Raw genomic sequence first — 12,177 nt, 5'->3', positions numbered from 1 at the left:
AGATCTATTTGCTACCCACAGAAATTACCAGTTGAAAAAATTTTGTTCAAGGACCTATCATCCACAGACCTGGAAAGTGGACGCACTCTCTTTCAATTGGACAACATTGACAGTTTATGCCTTCCCGCCTCTTCCTCTACTGACTAAAGTTCTATTAAAAGCCAGAGCAGAGAGGCCGCAAATGATTCTCATTGCTCCAGACTGGCCAAGACAACACTGGTATCCGCTCCTGAAAAGCCTGACACATTCCCCACCATGGATCCTACCGCTAGTTCCTCTTCTGTTGTCCCAGCACAACTACAAAACCCTTCACAGCCAGCTAAAAACCCTAAAGCTAGCTGCATGGAGAATTCCTTAATTCCCCAACAAGCTCTCTTCTCCAAGCAGCAGAAAGTAGTTAGGAAAACCTTCTATATCGCCCACCTGATCATGAAGGGATTCACATCTAGATCAAGGGAGGTCATCGTCCCCCTGTACTCCTCACTCATTAGACCTATGATTGAGTACAGTGAATGTATCTGACCAGACACCTGCTGCAGCTTGAAAGGCCCCAAAAGTCCTCACCAAAAAAATATGTCAAAGAACTCCAGCTCTATTCAGTCTCATACCGCTTTAGACCGGGTGACCTGTGCCTGACATATAAGGCCATGTCAAACCCAGATTTGATGAATATGCTTCACCTCAAAAATCTAGATCCCTCAGAACCACAAGGGTGGGAGACTTAACCTTGGACACGGGTATAATAGAACGTGTGCTGGACAGATTCATCACCCAGAGACTCCCTCCCTATGCTGAACAAAAAAATCCCACATGTGAGGCAGAGCACCGGATTACTTCAGTGTCACTGCTTGACAGAGGCACAGCAAAATGATAGGCATAGTTTTTATTCAACTAAAGGGGTGGCGGAACACATAACAGCAAAATAGGCTTATGGGCTAGGCTGCAATGCCCTTGGGCAGATAGCCTAGTATGAACCTATGAACCTATGAAGGAGGTGCAGGATGTCATCTTGGAGGCCAGAAGACCTTCTACTAGAAAAGCATACTCCACCAAATGGAAACGATTTTGTGCCTGGAATCAAGAAAAGGGCCAGAATCCTTGGGTAATAAATATACCTCAGATTTTACAGTACCTAGCTGAGATGTTAAACAGTGGACTTTTCTTCTCCTCCATTAAGATCCACGCTTCAGCCATTTCTGCACAATACAACACAGATCCTCCTTTATTCTCACATCCTCTCTTAAGGCAGTTCCTCAGAGGGGCAAAAAATATAAAACCTTCAAGGAAGCCACCAGTCCCAGCTTGGGACCTCAACTTCGTATTGGAAAAACTGACCCTTCCCCCCTTTGAGCCAGCTTCTTCAACAGAACTACAATACTTGCCATGGAAAACAGCCTTTCTTCTGGCTATCACCTCAGCACGCAGGGTTTCAGAGCTACAGGCCCTCATGGCTGTGCAACCATTCATCATTTTCCATCAGGACAAAGTTTCCTTACGAACCAACCCTACTTTTATGCCAAAGGTTGTATCCAGTGTAGCTTTGAATCAGACTATCCACTTACCTACCTTTTATCCAAATCCACAAAACAAAGGGGAAAGACTACTACATTCCTTGGACATTCACAGACAACTTTGTTATTATTTGGACAGAACAAAGCCATTCAGGAAATCTGAGCAACTCATTGTGTCCTATGCTACAGGTGCTCAAGGAAAGGCTATTTCCAAACAGACAATTTCAAAATGGATAGCCCACTGCATACGCTTTTGTTACTCATTTCATGGAAAAACTGTGCCTGCATGCATCAGATCCCACTCCACTAGGGCCACAGCTACCTCTGCAGCTTTCCTCAGGGGGGTCCCTACCAAGGACATTTTGGAAGCAGCTACTTGGAGTTCAGTGCACACTTTCTCCAAGCACTACCACCTTCCACTATACTCTAAATCTAGAGCGGGCTTTGCTACAGCAGTCCTGCAGGGCATCCTCGCTCCTCCTAGTTCCACTTAGTGCCTACCACCCTTACTTAGCTTTGGGATTCTTCCCATCTGTAATGACTGCAGCTGTATGCACGATGAATATAGAACAGTTTTGTACCTACCATAAATGTAGATGTTCGAGTGCTCATACAGCTGCAGTCCAGGTTACCCCCCCTCCGTCCCCTCTTAGGACAGGCCTTATGACAAGCACCTTTATCATACAACCTATTTGTTGTATTCTTTTATGGTGTATTTGCTTGCAACTACTGTTTTTTGATTTATCTATATTGCATGTTTGCATAACATTATGTTTTGCCTTCCTTCTGGGGGCACGAAAAACTGAAGAAAATGGCGTCGGCTGCCTCTTGTATACCCCTGCCGCACTGACGTCAGGAAAGAAGCGACGACAACCGACGCCGGACCTAGACTATGGAATTCGGCCGACAGAGGACCCGCCTGACGGCAGGAATAACCCATCTGTAATGACTGCAGCTGTATGAGCACTCGAACATCTACATTTATGGTAGGTACAAAACTGTACTTTTTGTTTCAGTTGTCAGAATGTTCATGTACTGTTTTTTTTTTCCCTCCAGTGGTGCAGTCACGCCTTCAAGAATGTACAGATCATTCCTCCAGGAGACCAGGTGGCATACCAGGTGAACCTGGAATATTTGTCCAGAGTTGTGTTTGAGAAGGATACATTTGTGTTTCCAGACAGTGTTGTGGGCACAGATTCACACATGACCATGGTAAATGGTCTTGGAATTTTGGGCTGGGGTGAGTAGATTGTCTAAAAGTCACAGGGTAAGAGTTTAAACTAATTGATATGGGTATTGTAGTATTAACCAAGAAAGATTAATGTAAATGCATTCAGTAAGCTGTTATATCCAGAAAATAATTTGCCAAATAGCCACATTTTACAAAATAGTATATTGACATACGTGACACAGTGGTTTGCATGTGACCTGTATATAGCATCTTGTTACATTTGAACTGATTTATTGTGAAACAGAACTGTGTGATTCTAAACTGTCAATTTTGACAAGTAAAATTAAATCTTATAAACAAAATTTCACAGTACTGATGTGTCTTAGGGCTGCAAGAGCTCTCTGTGCCATACAATTTTCTTCAAGTAAATCTGTCCAGGTTATTTAATAGGAGATATATTTCCCATATTTTTTTGGGTAATGGCTGCATCTTTTGTAATGGGCAGCTCTTGTGCATGAGTATGTATTTTATTTTATGGTTGCTATTAAGCTTATAGCCAGAAAATCATTAAAGCTTAGCCAGTTTGTCCAAATAGTAGCATGAGCTTGTTAGATGTTCTTTATATTGTTGACTGCTGCAGTCGGACTTCTGCAGCAGAAGGAGAGATGTCTGTCTCAACTTTAAGTTTAAGTTCTTCACTATGCCCTCCCATCTGAAGATGAGGATATCTGTGGTACAAGTGGGATGCTCATCCACACCATCTTTAGTCCCTTCTTGTCACATTTCCTGAAAGAATGAATTGGTAGTCAATGCAACTACTAAACATCATGAGTCTTTCGACTCATTGTTGCTTCCAGAGTAAAGCTAAGTACCCCACTGGAAGATGATCTATGTGTTTCATTGTATAATTGCTAAGAAGTATACTGGCTTGAGAACACTATAGTTGGAATTCCATGACAGCTGCTTAACTGGTTAGCAGGTTGATTAGAGCTCTTCCGGTCTGAAAATTCAGAAAATGTTGAAAAAGCTGGTAAAAGTAATCAGTTTGAGTAAAATGTGATTCTGCTATTAATTACGCTGCCTAAATTACAGCAAAGAAGAAATATGACAACAGTAAGTGAAAATCATCCAGAAAAGTAGAAATGATCTGGGTGAGAAAAATCTTGCAGCTGCTCAGTAAAAAGGATTTCAAGTTTCAGATTTAATATAGGAGAGGGCTTCCAGTAATTTGGAGAAAATCAAGTCATATGCACTCAGATTTTTAGGTGAGAGACTGGAGGAATGTAAAAAAGTCAAATGACAAAAGGCTGGAGAAAAATAGAAGCTTCAAATAAGCTATTCAGATGAGTAGATAAAAAACAGAAATCGGAGACTAAAGTGAAGGAAAGATTGGCCGAAAATGGGACTTCTGAAGAACTGTTTCTGAAACAGAGTTAGACAGTGTAGTGCTAGATGTTCTTCATCTCACATTGATATTTCCGATGTCAGAAAAGTGAATAATTATGACTTCTTGTGGAAACAGATGCAGCATAGGGATTACCACTCTCTTTGTATTCCCCTGTTTAATCAGGGTTCTATCTCCCCTCCTGATAAGAGCTAGGGTGGAGCCAGAAATGGGAAAGTTTGGGCATTTTAAATGGGAAGGTCAGGATTTCTCAGATTCGGAGAGGCTTAGGGAATTTTTTTTTACCCACACATAGGCCTTTTGGCTATACCTGTTTTGGATGTTGTTGTTGACGTTTTGAGGCTTCCTTAATCCAGACTCTTTCAGACTCTTTGCCTCCTGCTCAGTTAAGCGGATAGGGGGGGGGAGGTGCAGGCATATATGAATAATCTTATAAAGCCCTAGGGCAGACAAGGCTAAGTCTATACAGACTGTTAAAGATTTTTTTTGGGTGCAGCCCCCCTAAGTTTAGCAGGGAACTGGCCTGCTAGGGTTGGACTTACTTCTTCTGATTCACAGTCTAGGGGGGGATCTATGGTACATGGTAGGGGCAGAGCTCAGAGTTCTTCAGGCTCCTAGACGTGGGAGTTCCAGCAATCAATCTACAGGTGAGGGCAGGGCAGTCCTTTTATTAAGCAGGCGGCTAGCCTGCATGCCAGAGCGCAGCTGTCCCTTCCTGTCTGGCAGGAGGAAAGTTGGTTGGCACTAAGCAAGCAAAAAAAATTGGTTTCTAGTCACCCAGGACAAATGGGTGTTGGACATTATAGGCTACACTACAAGTTTTACACACACACACTGCCTCCTTTCAAAGGCATGCCAGCATTTCAAAGGGCTCAAGGGTAGAGAACAGATTTCTTTAATTTCTTTACTTCTAACTTCAAATAGGGGCTATACAGCAGGTCCACTCTGTCCTCGGTGGGCCTCGGATTCTACTCTAAGGAAAGGAAGGAAACCAAGAAAGCCAATTTTGATTATCCTTCACTCTTTATCCCATCCTCAACACATATGGAAAAAGATTCAAAATGTTTGGTGCAACTTCTGCCTGGGCAAAGCAAAGATCACTGGATCTGGATCTCAACTCTGCTTATCTTCATGTTCCCTTCAGGCCCAGTTCAGCAGCAGTTGCAGGAGTTTCGGGCTGCGTTTTTATCTTATACTTTATCTCTGCAGTGCTCTTCATCATCTACTGCCAGCTTTATCACCAAAAAGTTCTGGCTCAGTGATAGCCTTCTTCAGGTTAAGGAAGATACAAATAGATCCTTGTTTGGAGGATTTTTGTGACTTTCGCTCAAGCATGCTGATTCTTTCTTTTCACCATCTACAGTATTCTTCACCAATTAACAGTATGTTATGGTAGTGTTAAGGTGCTAGGGTATCAGTCTAGCGAGCAAGTCAAATGTGCTTCTCCCTCTCAGACTTCCCTGAATCTGGGTGTGAGACTGAATTGTTGGACCTGCTTGGCCTTTTTGACCCCGGAATCATTCCCTGTCCTTTCCTTTACTTCCATCAATTCCTTCACTGCTTCAGGCTGACTGTTCATTAGTCCTTCTGGCTGGTCAGTTCATGGCATCTTACAGCAATAAGGTGGTGCTTCCAATGCCAAACTGCATATGAGAAGCTAAAATGGTATCTCAAAAATGTTTGGACCTGCATACTGCCAAGATCATTACAGGAATATTCAGATAATACTCAGCATTTGTGTGGATTTTTGTGGAAGGTCAAGGAATGTCACCTAGACAAGGAGTCAGATGTGACCGAGTCAGAGAAGCCGAGTCAGATTTTTAACGACGGATGCCTCGGGCAGCTGGGGAAACACACCTAGGTGGAAAAATGGAGTTTTAGACACGTGTAACTGTAAGGAAATGTTATCAGTCCAGTTTGCTTGTAGTCAGTTGCATTGATTCAGACAGACAACACAGACCCCAGCGTGAGAGCTCTACCTGCCTGGGGGATCTCAATTTTGTGTTGGAAAAACTTACTTTTACCTCTTTTGAACCTGCAGCTAGCTGCTGAGTTAAGTTTTTTTTGTCTTGAAGACTTTTTGTTTTTATGCCTAAAGTGGTTTCAAATGGCCTTGAACCAATCTATTCATTTGCCTACTTTTTTTATGCAATCCCAAAAAAAATAAAGGAGAAAATTTTTTGCACTTTGATTCACAGGCAGTTAGGTTCAGACAGTCTCAGCAGTTGTTTGTTTTCTTTTGCTTTTGGGTTCTCAGGAAACCTGTTTCAAAAAAACTATTTTCTAAATGGATGGCCCTTGTATTGCTTTTTGTTATTCTCATGCATGGTGGTAGGAGATCAGCTCTGGAATCAGGCCTCACTCCTGCCACTTCGTTGGAGTTCAGTGCACACTTTTTCTAAACATTACATCTTCCTCCTCTGGTATTCCCAAATCTGGGGCTGGATTTGCCACTGCAGTCTTACAGAATTTTGGCAGCCAATGCCAATTTATTTTTTTGCCAGCCTCCCTCTGCTTTGGATTCTCCCTCCTTCCCCTGTAGTTTGGAGTGGGTGTATGGTTTGGGTTGTAGCTGTTTTTGTACAGCTGACTACCCATAAGTTATGACACAGCAAATGTGATCTCTTCAATCTCTACATTTATGGTAGGTACAAAACTGTACTTTACTTATAAAAATAATAAGTTATTATTACTAGTTACTTTTAAGTGAAAGTAATGCATTACCATTACTTATTACTTTTCTAGAAAAGTAATATATTACTATTACTAGTTACTAAGTAAAGTAACTAGTTACTTTTGAGTTACTTTTACATAAGTATAGTTTATCTCCTATTCAGATTTACTCAAACAGTACTTGTGTGTGGGGAATACATGCTTACTGCACATGAATACGAGTGTATTAAAATTGTATACACAGTGTTACAATAATGATGAATAGCATTTTACAGTTTACAAAGTCCCACAAAATAGTCTTTTATAGTCAGAGAGTCACAATTTAATACTTAAACCAAAGTACATACAGCCAACAACACAAGACGCAAAAATGCTTACAGAAAATGTCATATAAGTCTAACAAAGTCAACCAAAATATCACTTTAATTAGCTATTCACAATGACTACACAATGAAGCCAGCTTACAGAAAAGTATTTCACAGCTATCAGCTGCTGTGCACATATTTTATTTGTACTTGAATGCACCAGCTACCAAGTTATTTTTACAGGTACAAATATAAAACCATTCAAGCTGTGCAGCGCATTTTATTCTTTGTCTGCATGTATCTGTTCCCTTACGCTGCATCTAAAATCCCACATTTTCCCCACTCTAAAGAAGTACACTCATTTGGTGAGCTGATGTTATTAGTGAATGACTGCTAAAGACTGGTTTGGTGACATGGCATGATCCATATTTCAGCATCTCTGTGATTTGCATAATGAAACTGAGGACCATCAAAAGAATCTACCTTCTAGTGAGTGCCATTTAAGACAGTAATGTGAAGGATTTGGGGAAGAATAACACATCACATGCAGCCAGTGCTTAGACATCCAGAATGTTTGTTTATACAGTTCTTTCCACAAATCTTCTGCAATAATGAATTCTGCTTTACCATCCTTTATCCCCCTCTTTGATATTGTACTTTTTTGTTGAGAGGAAGAGGAATGACAGCTAGGAAACCCCCCTCCTTCACATAGTCCTCAAGCTAACATACAAATACATACAGCATAATGCAGCACTTGTTGTTGTATCTTTCGGCTTTTCCCGGTTAGGGGTTGCCACAGCGGAACTCCGGTCCGCTAATGATTGGCAGCAGATTTTTACGTACAGAGTTGCCAGCCCTAACGTACAACCTTCAACAAAGGTACGCCCATTCACGCATGTCTCCACACAGAAGACACTTTAGCTGAGAATCGAACAGGACAACGTCTTACTGTGAGGCAACAACGCTACCGCACCACCACCACCACCGCAGCACTAACGTTATAAAATGTATGAGAAGTGATAAAGGAATAAGTGTGGCTTACATATGTAAAACTTACATGCACTAAAGATACTGATGTAACATCACAGAAAGCAATTAACTCTCTGCCAGTCAGAGTGAACAAATATGTCAGCAGATTGCAGACAAGTTTTAAACTTTTGAAATGCAAATTACTATTCCTTTCAATGTGCCCATATCTTTTTTGTATAATAAATTACACAAAACATTAAAAAAAATTATTAGACTTGGCAGAAACATGTAATCCAACAAAATATCTGTTTACCTTAGAAACACTTTGTGAGAAGGTGAAGGCTCCATAATAACTTTTACTTATACACAGTATAAACTATGTATGTTTACTGTATCCCATATGCATTGCACTACTTTTGCAAAAAAAATATTCCTTTAAATGCAAAAATATATCCTTTGACCTTTATTTGGTATCTATTTCTTAGCTGACTACACAGACATCTTTTATTTTTAGGGGTATTTCTCCTAAAGAAATCAAGCCTTTGCTAAAAAATCTGAAATGATCCATTTTAACTTTCACTATCCTACATCAGTGTATCTTTATTCAGATTTCTGAAAAAAAGTAAGTACATATTAATAGAAAAATGCCATTAAACACAGCTGAGCCATCAGGTATTTTTGTGGATGACATATATTATTAGTTTAGATATGAACATCTATAATTCTTTTTAAGATAACATTTGTAGCAGCACTGAGCTAGATGTTAAACTTTAAAGTGCTCTTTCAGCAGTTTCACTTTAGTTTCAAACAGCTAATGGAAAAAGGCCATGACTAAAGAGCTTGTGGTTGTGTTATAACTCACAGCATTAGTACATGCATCCTTAATTGCACAGTCTTGCAGAAATTCCATTATCTTATTATTCCCGAAGGGAATTTCAGATCTCACCTACTTTTTTAGGTTGTTTGCCTTGGGTTTGAAATGTCTATCAGTAAATCCTCTCTTGTAAGTCACATTATCTTGGCAATTCCTTAAACTACATGCAGTAATTCTGCAAGCTAACCTTCTACATACACCAGAATAAATATAAAGCAGAAGAACAAAACATTATTTCTACTTATGCAGCCAGAGTTTTAAGATTTTTTTTTAGTTCAGACAATCAGTGATGACCAGAATCCCTCATAAAAAATAGTGCATTAAATCACAATCAAATATATTTGTTTTTTTTTTTACCATGGATCTTAAGTCTGCTTCTTAATTAAATATTCATTTTTTTCAGTGAAGTACAGGTAAGACGCTTGCATATAGTAATAGCATGGCCTGGTAAATTGATGGATGAATATATAAGCTCATCAGTAAATTAATGCCTGTCTCTACATATGCTTCTTAGTTATACTGTTATTACCAACTACAGTGTTGATGAAACATTGTACTCGTGCTCAAGTGGACTTCTTGCTATGTCATTCTAGGCAGTTTATCACAGTGCAGTTAAAAAGACAAATAATTCTTAAATCTGCCAAAAAAGCATTTATGACTTGCAATACCTGTCCATAATATTCATCCAGTTTGTCTTAAATATTCCTAATTTATAAGAGGTGTAGTGACCCAAGAGTGTTCATTGCAGTAAATAAAATACATAGACGGTGGTGATTATGTATGGAAATCTGCAAAATGATAACCTTATGCATTTTTGTGACAACACTCAGCAATTGCATTTAAGAAACTTTCTGTCAAGTTTCTAATTTAACACTTCTCCACACACACACACACACACAAACGCACACACACTGCTAACTCCTAACTGGTAGACATCACTCATCTGTGATTCAGGTGACCTAGCGATAACTCAGTTGCTGTTACAATTTTGCATTAGAGAGTCTCATGCTGAAACCTGCACTGAAATTATTAGTAAGCAGCATTCTTATTTTTTCCTGAGCAAGAAATCTTGCATTACACTTTCAGAACACTTCTAATAAACAAAACAAACTTTAACACGAGAAATAGAGTTTAATGTTGTTCACCTAAAAGCCCTTCAGATTACGAGCTGAATCCAAGACAATAAGCATAATCCAGACCCAAAGTCAAACCCAAAAACAAGTGCACAATGAAGGTGCTGAAGGATCCACGCTTATTGCCAAAGTGGACTATTTGTTGAATATCTACCATTGCTGAGGTTTCCTTTGCACAGTCATACTGATTTTCTTCATATAGGATGTCAGTACATGTAATTAATTTCACATGGTCAGAACCCTAGGCATTATGAGGATTAATGAAGGGTAAAGAGCACCAGGTTTGTAAAGTTAAGTGAAATTTGCTTGTACATATTATAGGCTGTAATATGTTCTGAATTGATATTTTGCTAAACACGTAGCAGAAAACACTTCGGTAGGACCCCCAGTGATATTTTGCTGCACTTGTAATATTAGGAAATATACTGGGCCATTTGGTTATGCAGGGTCTTTGTAACAAGTAATCTTATTTTCCCTCATAAAATAAGCTAAAACGGATAAAACACTAGATATGCCATTCTGCTGTCCTTTGTGTTCTCACTTTAATATCTCAGCTGCTGCCTGTGACTGACACACACACACACACACACACACACACACACACACACACACACACACACAGTAAAAAAGCAAAGAAGCTAACTTGTGATATTGCTGTCTGCAATCGTACATACAGAGATAGGAGGCAACTTTACCAGAGGTGCCAATGATCCAGCAGAATCAAATGTCTGACATGTCAAAGTCTGATGACAGATATAGAATATAAATGATAATAGTTTTGACACCTCACAATAAAGAGAGCATTGAAGACAATGGTGACAGCTATCTCAGCACTGTGACTGGCTCAAAACTAGAATAGGAAAAGATAATGGAGGTTATTATCTCTTAAATATGAATCCAGGCCTTAACACAGTACTTTTCAAGAACTTTACCAACAAAGGATAGGTCTTGAGATAGATTGATAGTTTTCCAAATTGTCATGATCTAAACCCACTTTTTGAGGACAGGAATCATTAAGACCTCCTTTGGCTGAATTGGAAATACTTGATCTTTAAGAGAGGTGAGGACAACCTGCTGTACAACTGGAGTTAGGACATACACAAGAATAAGCCTGGTTGGACACGGATCTAGTCTACAATTAGTAGTAATACAGATATGAGTGACATTTTCACCAGATCAAGAGGTTTAGGTAATGGATTAAGTGAATATGTTTATTCAACAGAAATATTTTAGCATATAGCTATTCAATCTTTAATTACATGCGAGTGATTGAGTTATACATATCTAAAATACAGCTTTCTTATGCCTGACCAAAAAAATATATATATATATATATATATATATATATATATATATATATATAAATCAGGGAGTTCAATGGGTACACTCGGGTTTATCAAGCCATGACACTTCAGCTGTACTATGCCACATGGTGTCTCCCTTATACAAGATGCAAAACATGGAGTAAAATTGTTTGCAAACTATTGTACAAAACAGTGCAACATGGTAATGCACTTGCATATCACCAATCCCTGCCTCCAAGACTGCAGAAACCTGGAGAAATGGAAAAACATGAAACAACCTTTCACTCTCCTCTGCGTCCTTGCAACAAAGCACGTAATTCTGACAAAACAGCTCCACTATATTAATGTACTGACAGCAGCTAAATGTGATTTAAATATGATACCTCAAGATCTGACAATATAACAACAAACTCAACAGCAGTGCACTCAGCTCTGCTGTATTCAAAGTGAGCTCCATCATCTGATTTATATGTACACACGCACACCCTTCCCTGAACATAATTCCTGTTTCAGAAAAAAATAGAAAGGTTTCCTTACCCCGCTCGCTTGCATTCAGTCAGTTAAATCCGTTCGGAGTGCCGTTCCCACTCGCTGAGCAATTGAACAGCCAGAAATGTGTGCACGAAGTGAGCTCCTTGAGCTTAATTCTGACAGGCTTTTAGCCCTGACGGAGCTGATGTCATCGCACACGTGATGACATCAGCTCACAAAACACAAAAAAAATAGGAATTTGGAACACTGAGTAATGCAAAAAGTAATGCACATTTGCATCAATAGTTATCAAAAAAAGTAACTTATTACTATTACTGCATTACTTTATTGAAAAGTAACA

General features: G+C 39.4%; 1 protein-coding gene across 1 annotated transcript in view; it reads left to right on the top strand.

Moving 5' to 3' along the window:
- Positions 1-12,177, top strand: part of IREB2 (iron responsive element binding protein 2) — a 2,086,845-nt gene that overhangs the window by 634,556 nt on the left and 1,440,112 nt on the right. The window contains exon 7 of the mRNA XM_044077824.1: positions 2,568-2,751. Within this exon, the coding sequence (XP_043933759.1) occupies positions 2,568-2,751 (184 nt within the window). The remainder of the gene's footprint in view (positions 1-2,567; positions 2,752-12,177) is intronic.

This window comes from Protopterus annectens, chromosome 7.part0, assembly GCF_019279795.1.
Source record: "Protopterus annectens isolate FY-2018-M chromosome 7.part0, PAN1.0, whole genome shotgun sequence".
Taxonomy (NCBI): domain Eukaryota; kingdom Metazoa; phylum Chordata; order Ceratodontiformes; family Protopteridae; genus Protopterus; species Protopterus annectens.
The sequence above is the reverse complement of the archived record's forward strand: the minus strand, read 5'-3'. Positions and strand labels throughout refer to the sequence as shown.